The sequence below is a fragment of the Pieris brassicae genome, chromosome 10 (assembly GCF_905147105.1).
Source record: "Pieris brassicae chromosome 10, ilPieBrab1.1, whole genome shotgun sequence".
Lineage (NCBI taxonomy): Eukaryota > Metazoa > Arthropoda > Insecta > Lepidoptera > Pieridae > Pieris > Pieris brassicae.
The window spans coordinates 6664661-6685093 of NC_059674.1; the positions used below are offsets into that span (position 1 = coordinate 6664661).

Here is a 20433-nt window from a genome sequence, read left to right on the forward strand (position 1 = left end):
TAGGCTCTAGTGGCGAAAGTAGAAGTAGAAGCCAGAAACACTTAAATTCACCTGATGTTAAGTGAATCCGTCCATGGATACTCACATTGCCAGAAGGCTCGCAAGTGACATATATACTGTCACACGAATTGTAGGTGTCGCTACAAGTATTTTCTTTAATTTTCATTTATTTTAGCAAGTTTTTATTTTGCATAAGCAGCCGTTTCATGACTGAGCGCTTTTTGACAAACCTGTGCATCAAAGTTCATGGAAAATGGGCCACTATAAAGCCCATTGTAGACGTGAAAATGTATGGCAATGCTACGCTGATATGAATACAAGGATAATAAGAAGTTATAATAAAAAAATAATTCCACACTGTATACGTCAAAAAAAGGAATAAAATAAAATTAATTGAAAAGATTTAAAAAAAATTTATGAACGAGATTCATTTTTATTTTTATTAAAATTAATATAGGCGTTCTGTAACTACCTTTATTTATATAAATAAACTTATTTTTAACAAAATATTTTTGCCTGTATATTTATACCAGGCGCTGGGGGGGAATCGTAATAACATTGTTCGATATCTTAATTCCATGATAGGTATAGCATCGAGGTTTGAAAACCTAGGAAGAAGCAAATAGGAAGCAAAATATAAACTATGAATTAATCGGTATTTCATTATAGTGAGTACAATAGGATAGGTGACCAGCCATTCAGATGTCAGAATGGACGGTTACTAAAGTTGTTACGGTTCTCCCAAAATACTAAGGAAGCAAATGTATTAGTGGGAATTAAATAGAAGCAATTGGGAAGTAATTTTTAAACTACATTTTAACGTATAACACGACTAGTAACCGGCCATTCTGACGCTCGCGCATTTAGGCACGTAAAGAGGCCACTACCAATTCGAGCGAACACGGCGAAATATGCCAGTTTACGCGCTCGTCCGGGTTTTTAAGTCGCGTATGCTGTAGCGACCGTATACGCGCAGAATAATACGCAACTCGGAAACGGCGCTTACTTCTGTTTCTTGGAGTTGCGGGTGTCCGTGCTGCAACATCTGATACTCAGTATATTCGCCTAGATACAAATGATTTGTACTCTTAAAATAACCAGCAATCCTGCTTTATATAATTATTTCTACGTTACGTTATTACTCACTGTCTATGCGAGCCTGTTAAAAAGAAACCTCGCAACTTGTCACTTCTATCCAACTTCGTGACAAATCGAAGGCTTAGCGTGTAGTTATACTTGCGGCGGAGTTTTTCCTGTAACATAAGTATAGTTATATATAGATGATACCTCAAAGGAACGTGTGCAATATACACATCACACATGTTAAAATGAGAACAATAAGATACTTATGAAAATATGTTACAGAATGGATATACACGTGTGAAAATGATATGAGAACTTTAGAAGCAGTGCCAAGCAGATCCATGCAACTTCCTCACAATCGAGTAGACCGCAATATCGCGAGTAGTACACAACTATCGAGGGGAGTCTTTGTATTTAAGAATCCGCGTAAGAAAGAACCGCGTATATACAATGTAAATACATAATTATGTAACAATAAATAAAATAATAAAACATAACAGCACAGGTTTATAAAACGACTAGCGAAAGGTCTCTATAGAGTTGCTAAAGATGTGCACCGCGTCATTTTTTATCACACTTTTCTTTTGTAATATAAATCTAATCCATAAAGAGAATGTCTCTGCCCCTTAAGCCCTAAGGGCCATTCCTCACCGAGTTGCCATGGCGACGTGGCCAGTGTCGTCGTACTAATTAAGATGTATACCGGCTCTCTCACTCACTCAACTCACTTGGCAAACTGCTGGCGACTTGACAAGTAGCCAGAGTGAGTCCGGATGCGACAACGCTGGATACCATGTTTAGTTAAATCATTCCAACATAAACTCAATAATTCATCAAATGATTTTTGTGACATCCTCAGATAATTGAACATTTTCTCGGGGTATTTTCTTAAATCTCCATAGAGTTTGAGAAAAACACCGCTTTGGCTTCGGTTTGACACAAACGGTTGAACCCATATTTTTTTCCTTTTTTCGTTTCAAATTTTTGCGACGCTGGTAATAATATAATAACAGTGCAATAATGTTTTGTCCGTTCCTGATGGTGTTGAGACAGAACTGAACGCATTGGAGACGCGATTTGAAGACTCATTCTGGCGACGCAGGGCAGACGTAGCCTTGGTAACGTCGCTGGCCACTTCGCCATTGCATTTCAGTGAAGTATAGCCCTAATAGAGGCTCCACGTAGGTCATACCCTGTGTATGACCGATTCCGGAGGCTGAGGGATGGCAATGATAATGACGAGGAAACTACGTACCTTAAACTCAATATATGTTTGCTCAGCTGGAGGAAAGTCCAAAGCCTTGACGATTTTAGGCCCAATAGTCCCGCCTTTGAAGAGCGCCCTCTCTGTTACATTCATGTCGTGAAGATTAAGCACCACGAACATTGTATCCCGATCTACCTTGAAATCTATTGAGACTTCACCTGTAAAACCACACCAAAATCCCACCTAGGTATGAGGTAAATGCATTAGGTTATAAAATAACTGCAATTTTTTACTTTATTAGTTCGTACTTTACTGTTCGGGGGATCTGTTTCCCCAAGGGAGTCATTACGGAATAAGTTAAGGAATTAAATATTATATCTCGTCAATATATTCTTGAAGCCTTATTGTATATGTAAAAATATAGACGATATCAAAACAAATGGTGACTTCACCAGTATAATACTCGAAACAGAACAAATGCGACCAACCAGGCTCCAGAATATGAACCACTCCTTGTATGAAAATTATATTAGTTTTTACAACAAACTCCCAAACGAAATTAGAGAATTCTCACTGAATAAATGCAAAACTCTTGGGATTGATTGGCTTCAGTTTCATTTTTGTGGCTTCTCTGTCTTATAAAGAATTTGTATGACTCAAAACTTGGCGATTAAAAATAGTAGCGAAAAGTTTCTTGCCAGTTCTTGCACGCTCTACGCCCTTGACTTGCAAACTGGTAGTAAATGTTAATTTAGAATATAAAATCTTTTCTGTTGACGTTCATAAGTGTACTTAGTTACCCATATGAATAAAATTTGAGTTTGAATATATCAGATAAACATGAATACTTGGCATAATTAACTTGTATAACGAATATCAGCATTATTTCCATAGCTCAAGGGACATATTACGAAATATCCAGTCATTCAAGTGCGACTAAGCACTCATATTATTTAAATGGAACTTGGATCTCGAATCTAAACTACGAAATCGCGTGTTCAAGTAAAAACACTAAAGTTGTTGAGAAAAAAGCTTGTTCAAAGTAAGCTGTAAAAATATCTTTATGGAGTCATTTAAATGTACAACCGTCTTAGTGCCATTACATACCCTTCATTTCGCCAGTGGTAAGGTTGGGATGAAGCCACAGACTGTAATGTTTGGGTATGACAGAAGTCGGCAACCTCGCCCCACGCCATGGAAATACCATTCCATTTGTTGCTATGCGCTCTCTGAAAGGATAGAATTATAAAGTTTTAATAGCTAGAACCTGAGATGGTCAGAAGCGTGTATACCAACACTTGTTCATTGCAATTTGGATATTATCAACACAATTGGTAATTATTTAATGTTATGCCGCGAATACGCATCTTTAATTGGAGAATGAAGACGCAAACGTGTCTGCTTAAATGAGGGTTTTTTCTTATTTTCTCGGTCTTTCTCGATTTGTCATTGTGTCCTTTTTTCCGTCTTTTATCTTTTTTACTAAAAATATACATAAATTTAAATTATACTCAATCGTGTTATGCGTTTCCCGAGATACGCCTGGGTTACATGGGCGACCCGGGCTGCAACTGCTTGCGAGACCCATTTTTTCTTTTTATTAGTCTCCTTCAGGTATTTCATAGATTTTTTGCAGACACTGTCTGTGCTTCCAGGTCATGGACGGTGCGAATATAAGGTAATGTATAAGCACAAGTTCTACAGTTGGTGCGCCATTGTTGCTGTTACATGTTGGGAATGGCAGGTAATTGAGGGTTTACTGGGCTTTATTTAAATATACAGAAACGTTATAAATATACGCTTTTTACACCTATTAAGATCTAAATGACTCAACGATTTTTTTTAATATTTTAATTTGCACAAGTTCCGCAAGAAGCTAAATACTGCCTTATGTTGGAGCGCATACAGAATGAATTTGCACGACACCTGTATAACAGACTGTATGGCGTCTATCCGTACTAACCTTTAATGTACCAAATATTATTTGTCTTAGGGATGATGGGGTACAATAAATTGGAAACCAGGCGGGACTTACAGTTGGTCTACTACGTAATGAAGCTTTTGAGGGGTGTAGTGTGCAACGCAAGTGTACCCCAAGAACTGGGTTTCTAGTACCTATGGGATATGTGCGACGGCGAAGGCATATTTGCGATACCAAGGGCAAGAACCAGTCTGCTGCACAGATCCCTGTTATCCAGGACTTTGCAACTACTGAATGCTGTCTTCGACACTATCGATATATTAGGTCCTTACATATGAAATTGGCGTTTTGTATGGGAGGAACAAAAAGTCAAATATTTTTAAATATAATATATTTAATCAATCAAAGCATGAACCATTATTTTCTATGCACTTTTGCCATCTCATAGGTAGTTCATTGATCCCTTTACTAAAAAAAACCAGTCGGACGGGATACAATAAAATCTGTGAAGGCGATTTGGACTGCCCCATCAGAGTTAAACTTTTTCCCTTGCAAGAAGTTGTCCAAATTTGGAAAAAAATGGTAATCTGTTGGAACAAGGTCCGGGGAGTACGGAGGATGTCTTAGACATTCCAATTGAAGCTCTTCTAATTTGGTAGCCGTCTGTTGTGCAGTGTGTGGTCTAGCGTGAAGTAGCAGTGGCGTGGAGCGATTGACCAGCCTAGGTTGTTTAGCCGCTAGCTTTTCCATCATGGTTTGCAATTGCGGACAATAGACATCAGCCGTAATAGTCTGGCCAGATTTGAGAAAACTGCAATGAACAATATCGGCACTAGTCCACCAAACGCTTACAAGTAACTTTTTTGGGGTTAATTTTCGCTTGGGGCAGGATTTGGCTGGCTGGCCAGGATCCAACCATTGCGCTGAGCGCTTCCGATTATCGTAAAGAATCCATTTTTCATCACAGGTAATGATTCGGTTTAAAATACCTTCATTATTGTGCCGGTTCAGTAATGTAACGCAGCAGTCGACGCGCGTTTGCCGGTTTGCTTCAGTCAATTCGTGAGGTACCCACCTTTCAAGCTTTTTAATCTTCCCAATTTGCTTCAAGTGAATTAAAACAGTTTTATCACTAACACCGCATGCGTTTGCGATGGATCCGCTTCCACAATAGCCTTCAATACTTCATTATCAACTTGGGTCTCAGGCCATCCACGGGGCTTGCTCTGCAGGTCGAAATTTCCAGAACGAAAACGTTGGAACCAAAAACGAACTGTGTTTTCTTTTGCAATAGGACCGCCATACACATCATTCACCCTTCGAGTCGTTTCCGCAGCACTAGTGCCACGGCGGAACTCGTACTCGTAAATAATGGTACTTTAAGTTTTCCATTGTAAAATGAGTGACGCAAACAGAAAAAAAACAGAAGAAAAAATAAATGAATGACGGTCATCGAAGCACAAATACATGAGTAAATAGCTGTACAAATTTGAATTTGGAATTCCTTACCAAAGAGGAGAACATCGTGATTAAAGTGGCCAGTACGAAATACGCCAATTTCATATGTAAGGACCTAATATTTATATGTTCGCAGAGTGAATTCACACTAGCGATATTGTGTAAATTATGTGTAATAATAATAATTAAACGTATTTTATTATATTTTAATTCTTTAATTTTTCTCAATATTATCGTATTGGCATAGTGGATAATGTATGAATTTCTGTAATAAATAAAAAAAATCTAAAATTCATTTACAAATATTTCTAATTCTAAGTGATATTTCCACAACAAAAGTATTTTCATATATATTAGATGTATAGATACCGGCAAACATCTTGAACAAATGTCCTTGCCTGCGCAGAAGCGATTTTATTTTGAGGTATCACTGGGAGGGGGGCGACGGCGGGAGAGTGACGTGTCGATCGCGTGGTTGGTAAATCAGTTGACGTTTGTGTCCCGCGCTGTGTACGATGCGCAAACTTTTCCCTACTCCCTTGACTAATGCTGAAGAAATGTGGCGGTATCTGTAATGCTTTTTTTAAATGTTCCTTACTTATTAATAATCGTGGAGTTCTCATCAGATTCTGTTGGCACTTGTCCGGGAACAAGAATGTTTTCAGTCGTACAAGGGCAATCTGTAATTTTAATAATGTATATAAACTTTTCTATTCAGTTTTAAAAGGAAGCATTAGTTTTTTAAGAAGGTATAATCTTAATTGTTCGCAAGAGGTCTCGAGTGACGCAACTTAAGACAGGATTATAAAATAAATATATATTGTATAATGAAATTTATTAAAGATGTTTCGTCACTTTCATAAAGAAAATATCAATTTAAAATTCAGAAAAAGAAAATCAAAATTCTAACCTCGTAACATTTTGTTTAGATAGATATTGACAGAAAAAAAGGATGTGAATGAATCATTAGCAGATCTTTTCCACAAAAAGACAAAATAACTTTAGTCATATAGGTAAACAAGTACACATATGAACGTCAGAAAATGAGTTAAATTAATTCAAAATTTACATTTATTACCAGTTCGCAAGTCAAGGGCGTTGAGCCTGCAAGAATAACTGGCATGAACTCTTTTTAATCGCTAAGTTTTGAGTCATACAAATTATTTGAACTGGAGAAAATCAATCCCAAAGATTAGGATCAATCGTCAAATGTATGAAAAGCTTCATTGATTGATTTACGTTTAACGAGATCTTTGAATTTATTTAGTGATAATTCTCTAATTTCCCTTGGTTTGTTGTTTGTTTGTTTTTGTAAGTTTGTTGTAAAATCGAATACGATTTCAATATAAGGTTTATCTTCTGGAGCATGGTTGCTCGTATGGTTAAATTATTTATGTCTTTAATCCGGGATATTCACGAATCTTACCCGGTTGTGGTGTAGCATAAACCACAAGTAGTGCAATCACAAACATTGCCGAGAAGACCAGACCAGCGAGACATAACGCCCTGCGCTGTGAGCATACAGCCACCGGCGTGTCACCAAGTTCCCTGGCCTCGCGGGCTTTATCTGTATCTGAAATTTTATAATGATTTATGTTATTATAATACATAATGTAGGCAACAATTATTTATTTATTTACACTCCGTTACACTACAATATAAAAAAAATACAATATAAAAAAGGAGGGCAACTGGCGGCCTTATCGCTTTCGAGCGATCTCTTCCAGGCAACCACTGTGAGTAAAGAAAAAATAAAAATGTATTAAATTACATAAGATAAGTAAGTAGTGCAAAAATACATGTTATACACATTTATGAAGACAAAACTAAACAGGAACAAAAAAAAACAAACTAAACTAAAAAGATGATACATTAAAAATAGAAAGTAAAAAGACACATATACGACGATAATTTAAGATAAGTCTCATGTCAGTTAGTAAGAAAGTTAGGGATACGATGTGGACAGGTAATGTTTGTACAGAAGAAATTTAAAGGATATCTTCCTTAGGAGAAGGAGCTAAGAGAATAGGGACGGGAAGTGAATTCCATAGCTTAACTGCAGAGACCTTAAAGGAATCGCCAAGAAAGGAGGACTAATTGTAATTATATCAAATAATTTCGTTCCACAATTGAGCGTTTTAAGGCAGTTTTACAACGCACAACCACTATGTTGAATCAGCTGCCCACTGACGTTTTTCCGAGCTAATTCGACTTAGGATCCTTCAAGGAAAGATCGAAACAATTCTTTAAAGGCCGGCACCGGACAATTTGTTGGTGTCACTAAATATCATGAGCCACCTGCCCGTTTGCCTTGTTATATAAAAAATGATATGATTTGATGTTTATTATGAATTGTCTACTAATATTATAAATGTTTTCACTTACTAGAACCTATTTTAATGAAATTTCGTAGAGTTGTACGCAGGAAAGAACCTAGGACGATGCCAAACCAATTGCAGTTGTTGAAATACAGTATGTATGGAAATTCGTCGTTATCAAAATACGTAACTTAAGTTTCTTACCTACGTTTTTTGCTAATAAGAATTTCTAGGATTACTAACAGATTTTTTTATTATGCTTGGTAACTGTAATACGTGCGTGTACGCTTAGATAGATTCATGTAACTCTTTTAAGATGTCCGGTGGTGGACCTAATAGGTCAGGGACTATTTATACTTTGTTCCTCATGTTAATTTCATTTTCAAAATCTGTATACAAATTTATCTATTTCGTAACATTATGGGCTATTGTTTCTTGCATTGATTGGTTTATCGCAGGGTATTGTTTTTGTTTAGAGCAGTGTTGACCTAGTGGCTACAGCGTGCGACTCTCATCTCTGAGGTCGTAGGGTCGATCCCCGGCTGTGCACCAATGCATTTTCTTTCTGTGCGTATTTAACATTAGCTCGAACGGTGAAGGAAACCATCGTGAGGAAACTGGCTTGCCTTGTTGTGTGTCAGGCACAGAATGCTGATCACCTACTTGCCTATTCAATTCACCAACGATCATGAAACAGATACAATAATCTGAGGCCCAGACCTAAAAGGTTGTAGCGCCATTGATTATTATTGTTTTTGTTTATAAATATGGCTCTATCAAAGTAAAACTTATGAGTATAATTCTAGAATTGTTTCAGGGGTATATTTATAGTACGGTTCAAAGTTTATATTTATGTTTTTAAACCTCTAATCATTATTCGATTTCACTCGTCGTATTCATGTATTTATTTATTAATTTCGTAATTCTACAACTAAGAAAAGTTATATACAATAACAATTACACTAGAAGTGTTGACAAATTTATACAAAAAGCTTCAATTTTTAACGAAAGGAAAAAAATATGAAAAGTATTCAGGAAATTTATCCAAGTAGTACCTAATTCGGCTGTATTGTGTGATGGTGTAAAAGTGAGAGTGTGTACGTGGAATATGCTCAGGCTGCAAGTGATTTTGCGCTATGGATTTTCTTAATACTCTTTTTAGTCATACACCGCTATAGCTTAAACAAGTCAAGGTATGATAAACACGGCAGTGTTTTAAAATTTCATATGTTTTTCGTAATTATGCGGGCTAATAAAAGCAAGATATTGATTTCTCTTTAATGCACGCATTTAACATTTAAGTTCAGTTATTGAAAACAAAAGTAACACATACATTTGAATACGGCAATAAAACAGGCAAAGTTAATATAAAAGTTTATTACTAGCATCGCAATTATGTGACTTTTGAAGTACAATTGTCACGGTGTTTTAACCACTCACTTGAAATGCTTTTACACCTTTCAGACATACTTGATGCCGTGTGAGAACGACTTAACATATTACCGCCTACATATGAATGTTTATCAAACTACAACCTTTTTAGATCTGGGCCTCAGGTTTCTGTGTTTGTTTCTTGATCATATATCAATCTAATCTGTGCCTGAAACACGTGGTCGACATTTGGTTCGGTTTCCTCTTGATGCTAAATGCGCACATAGAGAGAGTGCCAGGTGTACAGCCGGGGTTCGAACGGTTCGAACATAGGACCTCAAATAAGAGAGTCGGACGCTGAAGCCGCTAGGTCAACACTGCTCTGTTATGAATGTTAATGTCTCTAGATGAAAGTTTAGTGAATATAAAATTGATCATATTCTCACTAGGTACTTATAATAAAAATTGGTTGCCTAGAAGACATCGCTTGAAGCGATAAGGCCGCCAGTTGCCTTCCTTTTCATTTAATGTTGTCAATTCTATTATATTTCCGAATGCAACGAAGTTTTGATAAATAAAATAAATAAATAATAAGGTTGCAAACCAATATGATTTTTAGTTTTTAAGATATTTAAATAATACCAGTGGTAAAGATTTCTGTATCTGTTCATGTTTAGGCAAGGATGTAAGTAGCGACACGGCGACTTTTTGGTTCTAAGGTGTTTCCAAAAGTGGGGCCCCCACACACAGGGGGGCAATTTGATTGTTAAGTTGCTGTTCGGAAATTTAGTAAAAAAAATTGCAATTCAAATTTATATTTTTTATTATGTTAACAATTACATCAAAAGAGAAAATCATTCAAGAAACACACAAGTTTCTAGTAATTTCTTCCTACAACCTATCATTTAAGTTTCTTACGTGAAAAAATCATCTGTTTATTATTTATTAATTAAAGTTTACCACATCATACATTGTATTTAATGTACGACATATTTTACAAAATCTTCCATCTAAAATGTATGACAATCGAAGTAAACATAAGTGTTTCAAAAAAGAAATTAAAAATACGATTAAAATATATACATAAAAAATACAAATAAAACATATAATAAAAAAAATCATCAGCAGAACAGCGAATTACCTTTCTCTAAAACCTATCAGCCCACCACGGAATATATCCAGCTTCGCATAAGGACTATTCAATTCGTTAAAATCGCGAAGAATTTGAAAGAGAGGTGCATTTGAAAGATATTTCTGATTTTAGACCTAGCGAAGGAGTCAGAGATGACAAAAATTTAATATCCTGCAAGAGGTCTCTGCTCTGTATATGATTATGTAGCCGTTTTTACAACGAACATATAAAAATTAAGTTCGTTATATTCGGCGTAAGAATTTTGGAAACGCTAAGGAGGAAACACTGGTTTAAGACCTGCTGGTTCCCTCAAGATGTTGTCACCGCACGAGTGAGTTTTATTTTTATACTGAAAATTAAATTGGTATACAACCGATCCCATGACCTCAAGTTTCAGGGTTGCATGATTGCTACTCGCTTGTGAGGAATGCATGGATTACTCTGCGCTTCTTAAGGTCCTATCTCAGCACGAATTGCTGTGTCAGTGTCTCGGGGTGGATTGCGGTAATGGAGAGCTGGAGCGCTGAGGCGCGCCGGCCCGTAATAACAATTAGTTATGTAAAACATTAAATTAATGTAATTTTATCAATTGTTTTTCTGAAATGGATTACTTGGCTTGCGATGCAATATATGTAATATGTGTAAAAATTTTTTTTGCCTATATTTGGATTTTTATTTCTATCGAGCGCAGTTATTTAAATAGTATATCGCTCTAAAAAATGGATACATAAACTACTCAACTCCACCATATATTTTTCCATTGTGGCTGTACAACAATGGACTTTCTTCCTATGTGCGCATTTAACATTAGCTCGAGCGGAGAAGGAAAACATCGTGAGGAAACTGACTTTCCTTAGACCTAAAAAGTCGATGGCGTGTGTCAGGCACAAAAGGTTCACCTACTTATTATTTACAAATGATCATGAAACAGAAACAGAAATCTGAGACCTAAATAGGTTGTAGCGCCATTTATTTATTTTTACAGGCACCCAACAATCGCTCCGGATAAGCACTGTTCAATCCGTTAAAATCGCGAAGTATTTCAAAAGATAGGTGTCTGGACTCCTAGTTTGGTTTACGCAGTCTGTTGTTTTAGATTCTCTATAACTAAACTAATTTATGCATAAACGCCTTGACTGCATGTCACAATTAAAAAGCTGCCATTAAGCTGAATCCACGTCTCGCTTAGTCCTACATTCGACCCTTAACCCGCATCGCTTCTATTCAAGGACAGAAAGGAACACTTGACTCACTTGACATGCTTTTGCTCGTATGTTATTTTATGCTGTTTACAGGCAAAAACGACATTTTGAATGTGTTTGCAATGCTTTCTAGGTTTCTCACTCAAGGACTGTTGACTTATGGTTCGATTCTTCGAGAGTAAACAGTTTGTTTCAGCCTTTCAGGCTTACGTGGTTATCACGTGTGACATGAGTCAAACTTAGTTTTTTGTTTTCGAATATGTATTGATAAGCAATCCCGCTACTGGAGTACCAGGTTCTTTAGGAGGCTTTAGAGGTATGTTGAAAAGGTAGACAAAAACTTTTGATTTCTTTTCCATTATTATTAAACTAGCTTCCCCTGCGAACTTCGTTTCTCCTTAATGTGATTTTACTTAGCCTACCTTTTTAATACATACCAACATGGAACATTTTGCTATGCTACCCCAGAGGCTATGTTTTCCGAAATGAAAACTTTTTAGGTTTTTCTGTGTTTTTTTCTCTATATAAACTTCAGAGTTCAAGTCATAAGTTTTTAATTAACAAATAAAAAATAGGGGTTGATTGTAGAGGGCTGAAAATTAACTGTTGTATGTATTTTTTATGCTGGATCATAAAGAACAAAAATTTGGGGTTAAATCTTAACATTTAGATGGATGAAAAATAGATGTTGTCAGTCACGCAAATCCGTCGAGCCACTATAAGTAGCCACTGTAAGGAGGAGTTTAATTACAAATACCGTGATAGGGAATATATTAGATGTACTTATTGCATTAATAATAATAATACTATTATAAGCTATTCCAGTTTTTAGTATGTAATAGAGCCTCTCCTTTAATCCTTTTCGTCCTAAATCACATTTCAGCTTGCTGAACGTCTCAGTTGTAAAAAGTACTAGACATATTTCCTTTTTTTATAAAGTATAGGAAGACAAAGGACCCAAATCCAATATAAATAATAAGGTACGGTAAGGTTTTTGTCTGAAAACCAATGTTGTTTTATTAATGCGAATGTGGGCAGTGTTGGTTTCAGCGTGTGACTCTCATACCAGAGGTCGTAGGTTCGTTACCAGCTGTGCACCAATGGACTTTCTGTCTGTGTTAACAACCGCTCGAACGTTGAATGAAACATCGTGACGAAACCAGCTTGCCTTAGACCCTAAAAGTCGACGGTGTGCGTCAACAGGCTGATCACCTACTTGCCTATCAGATTGAGAAATGATCATGAAACAGATACAGAAATCTGAAGCCTTATTGACTTGAAAGGTTGTAGTGCTGATTTATTTATTTTTTAAGGAAACAAAGGACCAGGCGCCAAAATCGTCAGTCATCGTAATGGACCCATTTTAGTAGATGCGTTTCCAGCCTTTGACGAGGTGGATGGTCATATCTCTTAGGGAGAGTTGATTCCACACTTCACTAGTTCGCCAGGGAAAGTGTCTTCTGAAGCGCACGTAGGTGAATTCCAGCCATCAAGATGAACACCCGTCTTCGTAACAATACATAACTAACTTCCTTACTGTGATAAACCCAATTTACTACCGTATTTTTTTTATCTATACGGAGTGTAACTATCTAAGCGCGTAGCTGCTAGTATTTTACACTTTGTTATACATTTTTGGTATTGTAGATTTCATTTTCAATATTAAGTGTTTGTGTAAAAATGTATCAAGTCATCAATTTCATCAAAGCTTAGCTATGCACCGTGCACGGCTAAAGTTAACCAATAAAAACTACGAAGTTGCGATCCATCTGCCCTACAAAATTCTGTTAGTTGCAATGTTTAAAAATATTATTTAAAGTTAATGTACGTTTCCTAAGTCATCGGGGTACTATCAATTATAAAGGATTTTTATTTTACTCTATAATAACCACTCGAATATAAGCAAAATGTTGAAATTTTAATTGCTATATAACGAATGAATGCAATGTTGATGAGAGTGCCTACGTCTGGCGTAACTCCATCGATTTAGGAAACCGCCTTATAAATGTCGGTCTGTCGGTAAATTTAATTTTACTTACATTTAGACATTCATTTTTAAACCTATCCCATTCAGAGTTTACGTAAACGTACTAAAAACCTTAAGATTATCCAATGCATGCAATATTTTATTTTGAGAGTTAAAAAAAAGATTTTACCTGCCAAAAACGCCACATCGTCCAGATCTTGATCAACCATGTTTCTCCAGGCAGCTGCTGCAAATATTGATGTTTATTTACTAGCATTTGTAATTGGTATACAAAAGAATATGTACATCAAATTTAATAACGTTTTCTTGAAGCTAAATGTCCAAGACATTTGTCGCTCGTACATTAAAGGAAAACTTCTTGTTGACAATTATCAACCTTTTGCCAGACAGATTTGTGAAGTCAATTTTTAGACACCTGGGTACTGGGCGTCGGTCTGGCACATCCAATGAACCAACTTTTTGCCAGCCTACCTCTACTCTAAGCCTACGAGAAAGCATCACTCAAAATTTTGTACCAGCGCAACACCCTGGCCCACCTCTTAACTAATAAGGCGCTGTGAACTCGAGGCTGATATTTGTACTATAATAGTTAATTGAAGCGAAAAGTAAGCCGTAATTGCAACGCCAGGGCAACTGGAACTTGAATTTTTTTGAACAAAATAATCACAATCTTACCTTTAGCTGAGCCGTTTCTATCTGACTTATATTTTCCAATTGGCTCCATTTGAATACCGTCCATCTCACGTCAACCGCATACCGAAGAACACCTGAAACCAATTATTTTTCGTACATGTATTTAATTGTTTTTGAATATAAATAAGGTGATACAAATAAGGCCTACCTAATTTAAAACACTCATATCTCGATAAATTATTTGAAAAGGGTGATAAATAAAAGCAAGGCATTATTCTTTGGTTTATATATTTTCAGTAATTCAGATAACATACTGTAATCTTTTATGAAAAAATTACTCAAAAATAGGTAATTCTGGAAGCCCAGCTTTTGGTCTTCTTAAACCAAGCCTATACCCTTCATTTATAGGAATATTAGAGTAATAATTATATAAAATATATATTTCTGAACCATTTATTTTGTGTTTCCAAGAGATCCTTTAAAAACTTTCTAAATTATTTTACTAAATATTATGCTTGAATTGCTAGTCAGACTTGAAGTCGCATATTAACAAGAAGTAAAGAATAATATTTAAAAGAATGTATCCAAACAAACAAAAAATAGAAAATTAACAAATCTTCTCAAAAATATTATTAAATACACTGACACTAACATATTACAGTTTTATTCGGAAATCGGACAACTACTTGCAAGGTAAAAAATTAAACTCTGATGAGGCAGTCGAAACCACCTTCAAAGCTATTATTGATTCCCGTTAGAATGGTTTTTTAGTAAAGGGATCAATAAACTACCTATTAGATGGCAAAAATGCATAGATAGCAATGGTATATACTTTGATTAATTAAATATATTCTAATTAAAAAAGTTTTTCTTTCGCCCACACAAAACGTCAATTTCATGACCTAATTATGTTACATACATAATCATATATAGTCCCTAAATCTTACCCCACACGTTCATAACAAGTCTTATTATAGTTTAATCAATACACTATATAACGCTCAGAAATTAGTTTCGAATCGTAAGTCGCTTGCATGATGCGTTCATGCCCTTGAGACATCAGAACAAACCTCAATGTTTCTGGACTACCCAATGTTTGAAACAGCGAGACACGAGCGGAAGCATAAAGCAGGCGTAGTGGTAAATTTTCAGCTTTTGCCGGTAGCATGGTAATGCTAGTATGCAAAAGACCAGAACTGCAGGAATTATATAATCAATTGGGAGACTTAATAGTAGCAGAGGAGGAGAGAAGACCGCGAAGCAACCGGTACCCACCAACTAAAGCATATTATAAGAATAATTAATAAATACAACAATGCCCAATGATATACCTATCTGATAAACTAAGAAAATGAAGAATAAATAAGAAAAAAATATAATAGCTAACGTACAATATACCCACGAAATACTATGGAATAACAATGTAATAAGTAAAATTGTTAGCAAATGTAAATTAATGAAAAGAATATGTAGCAGCTTGTAAACAGCCTTGGCGATTTAGTAGCCGAGGAAGACGATCAGAACTTTAAAAAAAGAAACACTAAATTATCTGATGTACAACTCATGTACGAAATTTAATAAATCGACTTCATACTTAAGACAGAATAGGGAAGGACCTTTTTTACGTTTCTATAAAGAATTTATTTAAGATTTTATAACCGACTCTGTATAACCGCTTAGGTTATGCACGTCAAAATTAGAAAAGAAATCGGAAAAAGAAAACATTTACTCTAAAATAGCAACCCATTGCAATCTGTCTGCAATACCTATTAAAAACACTGCATTGTGACAAAGGGAGAAACCATACAGCCATTAAGTTGCACAAAAATACAAGGGGAGCAAATGTTGCCATCTGCCAACTAATCTAAAATAAACTGCTGATAAATGAGGTGATACTAGACTTACTACTAGTAAAACGGAAACTAAAGTAAAATAATTAAAAAATATCAAAACCATATTCATCTCCGCTTCACTGGCTCGAATTCTCCACACATATTCATGTTTGCAAGAAAGCTTATAAGGAAATAGCAATGGGCCCAGATTGCTGGAGCTGGAGCTCTGGAGGCCGGTAAACAGGCACAAGACTGTCGTAAGTGGTGTTCAATTGGATTCTCGTCGGGTAAGTATTATTATTTATTAAGTAAGTATAAATCTATTTCTTTGCGTCTAATTCATCTCCTGTCAGATAAAGTGAGACAACAGAGAATCTAGTGCCAGGTTTACAATTGTTTCGATAATATGTATCGACTTTTGATACAATCTGTATATACCTAAAGACAGCGAAGATATTTGTCGCGGACGTACATTGGTAAGTTATCATTTTTATGTGTTCATCATTGTTCGACAGTCATTTTAAAATAAAATAATATATTTTTTGTGAATAATGAAATGACGAGTAACAAATAAGAATTATGTCATATCAGAATCATATAACTGCCATGTATTTTCCGTACTTGTCGTCTTTATTTTATTTATTCGAACGATGGATCTTCCGTTTAGTTATAAGCTCACTTCTACATATAAAATATATTGTTATGTAGGTATCAAATAAATACATGTATATTTTTACTTGGGTTTTTTTGATTCGTATTGTTTTTTGACTTGAAGGTGTTAACGCTTTTATCACTAGACAATTTGGAGATAAACAGTTCAAAAAGTATTGTAATTGAAAAAAACGATTTAATAAACTAATACTCATCAGAATTTTAAACATTTTCGGGAATTAAATAAAGCTGGCAACACTGCAAAGTGAGGGTGCAAGGACCTAATCTTATAACGAGTCATTGCACGACTCGACCCTCTCAACGCTTGGGGATCTAAGCATGTTGTGCTTTTTAGCGAGAAGAATACATGTTATTGGAAAAACACAATACACGAAAATTAAGCTACCTACTGATAGTAAAAAATAACATATATTTGTATATTATGGTTCTTTGTTACAAATGGCTACGTGGATTTTTTAATGGTACCTTACAAATATCATACAACAAAAATATTTTAAACAGAGTTGGTTGTACTTGATTTGAGACCTGTAATTGTAATAATTACGAAACATTGACATGGTGGAGGCTTTACCCTAAAAGGATAATACTGGAACACTAATAAAACTAATCTTGCTTTTTTGAACTAAAAAATATATTAAGAAATGAAAACACAAAAGAGTGATATATTTTTATGTTTGTAAAATACTTGGTTTCGCAATAAATTATTAATTGAAAAACTCGACTGATTTTTTTAAAAAATCTTTCTCTACATCGTTGCCCCGAGGCCTGCTATATATACGAAAGTCAATTTCCTGTTCTTCGGAAACGGATATTCCCACTTCTCTTTAGTTCCTGTCTGCCTTCGGACTGTTTTCAATTTTAAAATAGATTGTCTATTTTAAATTCTGTTAGTCCCTTTACATATTTTTAATGCAATTTCGAGTATACCATTAATACTATTATTTATTTTTTTTTATATAAAATAGGGGGCAAACGGACAGGAGGCTCACCTGATGTTAAGTGATACCGCCGCCCATGGGCACTCTCAATGCCAGAGGGCTCGCGAGTGCGTTGCCGGCCTTTTAAGAATTTGTACGCTCTTTTCTTTATTTGCAAATAATGGTAAGAAAGTTCCTGTGCAGACTCTAGCATCACTGTCTTTCTTGAGCACCCGGCAAAACCTATGGCCAAGAGTTTCACTTCTATAAGTTGAAGGAAAGATTTTACAATATATGTAGCATAATATAATAGTGTGTAGATAATATGCGGTTAGAGAGTTAGACTTTGAGGTGGGTCATAAAAATATGTTTTTTGTTTATTAAAGTTGGTTTTCTCTCGAAAACGTTTTCGACTGTGGATGGAAATACAGTGATTTATAAATCATTGCATTGCAGTTTGAGAATGTAAGTCCATTGCATGGTATACTATTTCGGAATCTCAACGAAACAGACGTATTTTTTCGAGATTTCGAGAATAGACGAAGTTCGTCTATTCATGCGCCCCAAAAATCATACTTTATATTCCAGCAAGACTTTTTTGCACATTATTCTTTGTTAATTTCTCTAAGAATCTCTCTACCGTATGAGAGAGCATACTCATAATTGTGCCTGCCTCGTACGAACACGTATTATCTGCAAATTCGCCAATGTTTCGGGTTTCATCTAACTATGACACCAACTATGAGGATATTGATATTTTCCACGTCACCAAAGAGGATGTGAGAAAAATTTTGAAGGCGGGAAGACTTGGACTTTGTTTAGTAACAATTTAGATATCCCTTTTAAGTACTAATTGTCGTTTGTTTAATGTTAAATTTCAGTTTTCTTTTTGTCTATTAATGTACTGACTCATGTTTTCTGTTTAATATATATTGTTTATCTACGTACTCTATTTTGGCTTTGTATATTATCTAAGTGTTTTGTTTTATAATATGTTTTTTAGCTGTTACTAATAAATAATTATATAATTATAATCGAAATATAATTGGATGGTGCAAATATCCAGGAATACTATCCTAAAAACGGATTGCAGAAAGTTCTTTACCACACGCAGTAAACGTTGATTTGTCGTGTAAAAAAATTTAATTAATGGCGTGAAATTCTTATTTCACGCACACTTGTTTCACAAAATGACCAATTAGCATGTACAGTGTATTTTTTAGCTGTTTAAAAAAGTCTTTTTAATCTGTATCTATAATCATTCTCTGCTTTCAAAGAAGGTGCCTATCATAAGTGTATGTTCACAAATATCTCCGAAACTTATAGTAATATTTGTATGATCTTTCGATTTAAATATTCCAAAGTACAGTAGTTAGTACAGTCCAAAGCCCATTAAAATCGATTCAGTATCTTTATAGATATACGTAGCCACGCATAGTTAGTCCTTTTAATTGGCAGGTATTTGAAGCCGGTTTTTTTTTAAAATAATTAATAGTCAGAATACAATACCTATCTTTGTATATACAGTCACACCATCACACAGCACATCCGAATTAGGTATAACTTAGTTAAATGTATTTAAGAAATGTTATGTATTTTTTTATTTCGTAAATGTTTAAATATTTTTCTTTCATTATGATTCCCACATTTGGCCATATATTGAGTACATTTTAACTAACAAAAACTAAAACGTAAAAAGTGCAAATGAATCCAATTCAAGATCAGTCTCACGTCAGTTAGTAGTTAATACGAAAGTTAGGCATACGATGTGGACAGGTCATGTTTGTACAGAAGAAAATTAAATGTGTTAATTCTTTTTGTTTTTTTTTTCATATGTAACTTATTCTAGCTGTTGGGAAATATAACTTCAGAAGAATGATGACGCCATTGAATGACGTTTGAACAAGATAAACTCTTGCTAAAAAATCCGTGTTCCTATAAGGGTGTAATGCAGAAAAAAAACAAATAAATGTATTATGAAGTATCTGTACTAATGTATAATTGACAATATATAAAACTGTCACTAGATTTATCAGCGTAACAATACCATGGAGCTCGAAAGATTCCTTATTGTTAGAACCTTATTTTTACGTACACTAAACGTCTGAAAAGTCACTTATTAGGTACATATTTAATTACATACTGTTAGTGTGTATAAAGAAGATTAATAAAATAAAACTCTAATGGAAGATAATATATTTTATGAAGCCATAATGATACAGGTCCATGAACCTTTTACGGTAATACATTTAATGTATAGATGTACAATTAACAAATTGTTAAATTAGCGCCTAATTAATTGAAAGATATAAAAATACAGGCGTTAATCAAATATTGAGTTGGCGTGATAATACCGGTGAACCAGAGCTGGTGCTCAACGATACGCAATATAGTAAGGAAATGCCAGCTTCAAATGTACACTGCCACAACCAAACTTTTAAATTTGTTGTAATTTTCTGCTTATCATTTTATCATTATTATTATTCAGGTTAAGAAAGTAAATACTGTATATTTGTGTGTTGGAAATTTGATTCTATTTACTGTATTACACACACGCAGTTATTATTAATATTTAATACATACCATTTATCGAATTGATATAACACGACACAAACAATTATCACAACAATATTTGCAAGTGAACACGTCGGAACTCAGTCGCGGTCTGAAATCGATTTTCCTCACTACGGGATCAGAGTG

The 20433-nt window shown here is 34.9% G+C and overlaps 1 protein-coding gene across 2 annotated transcripts in view; it reads right to left on the bottom strand.

The window, feature by feature from the left end:
* The window catches only part of LOC123715286, a 40943-nt gene extending 20510 nt beyond the window's left edge, over positions 1 to 20433 (bottom strand). Inside the window, exons 1-8 of one of the 2 annotated variants that reach the window (XM_045670243.1) lie at positions 20317 to 20433; positions 14355 to 14446; positions 13849 to 13902; positions 7096 to 7242; positions 6268 to 6349; positions 3398 to 3519; positions 2339 to 2508; positions 1147 to 1253 (exon numbers count right to left, since the gene is read on the bottom strand). In XM_045670243.1, the coding sequence (XP_045526199.1) occupies positions 1147 to 1253; positions 2339 to 2508; positions 3398 to 3519; positions 6268 to 6349; positions 7096 to 7242; positions 13849 to 13902; positions 14355 to 14418 (746 nt within the window). In that variant the 5' untranslated portion in view covers positions 14419 to 14446; positions 20317 to 20433. Of the gene's footprint in view, positions 1 to 1146; positions 1254 to 2338; positions 2509 to 3397; positions 3520 to 6267; positions 6350 to 7095; positions 7243 to 13848; positions 13906 to 14354; positions 14447 to 20316 lie in introns of both variants that reach the window. The other variant, XM_045670241.1, reaches the window with a different exon arrangement.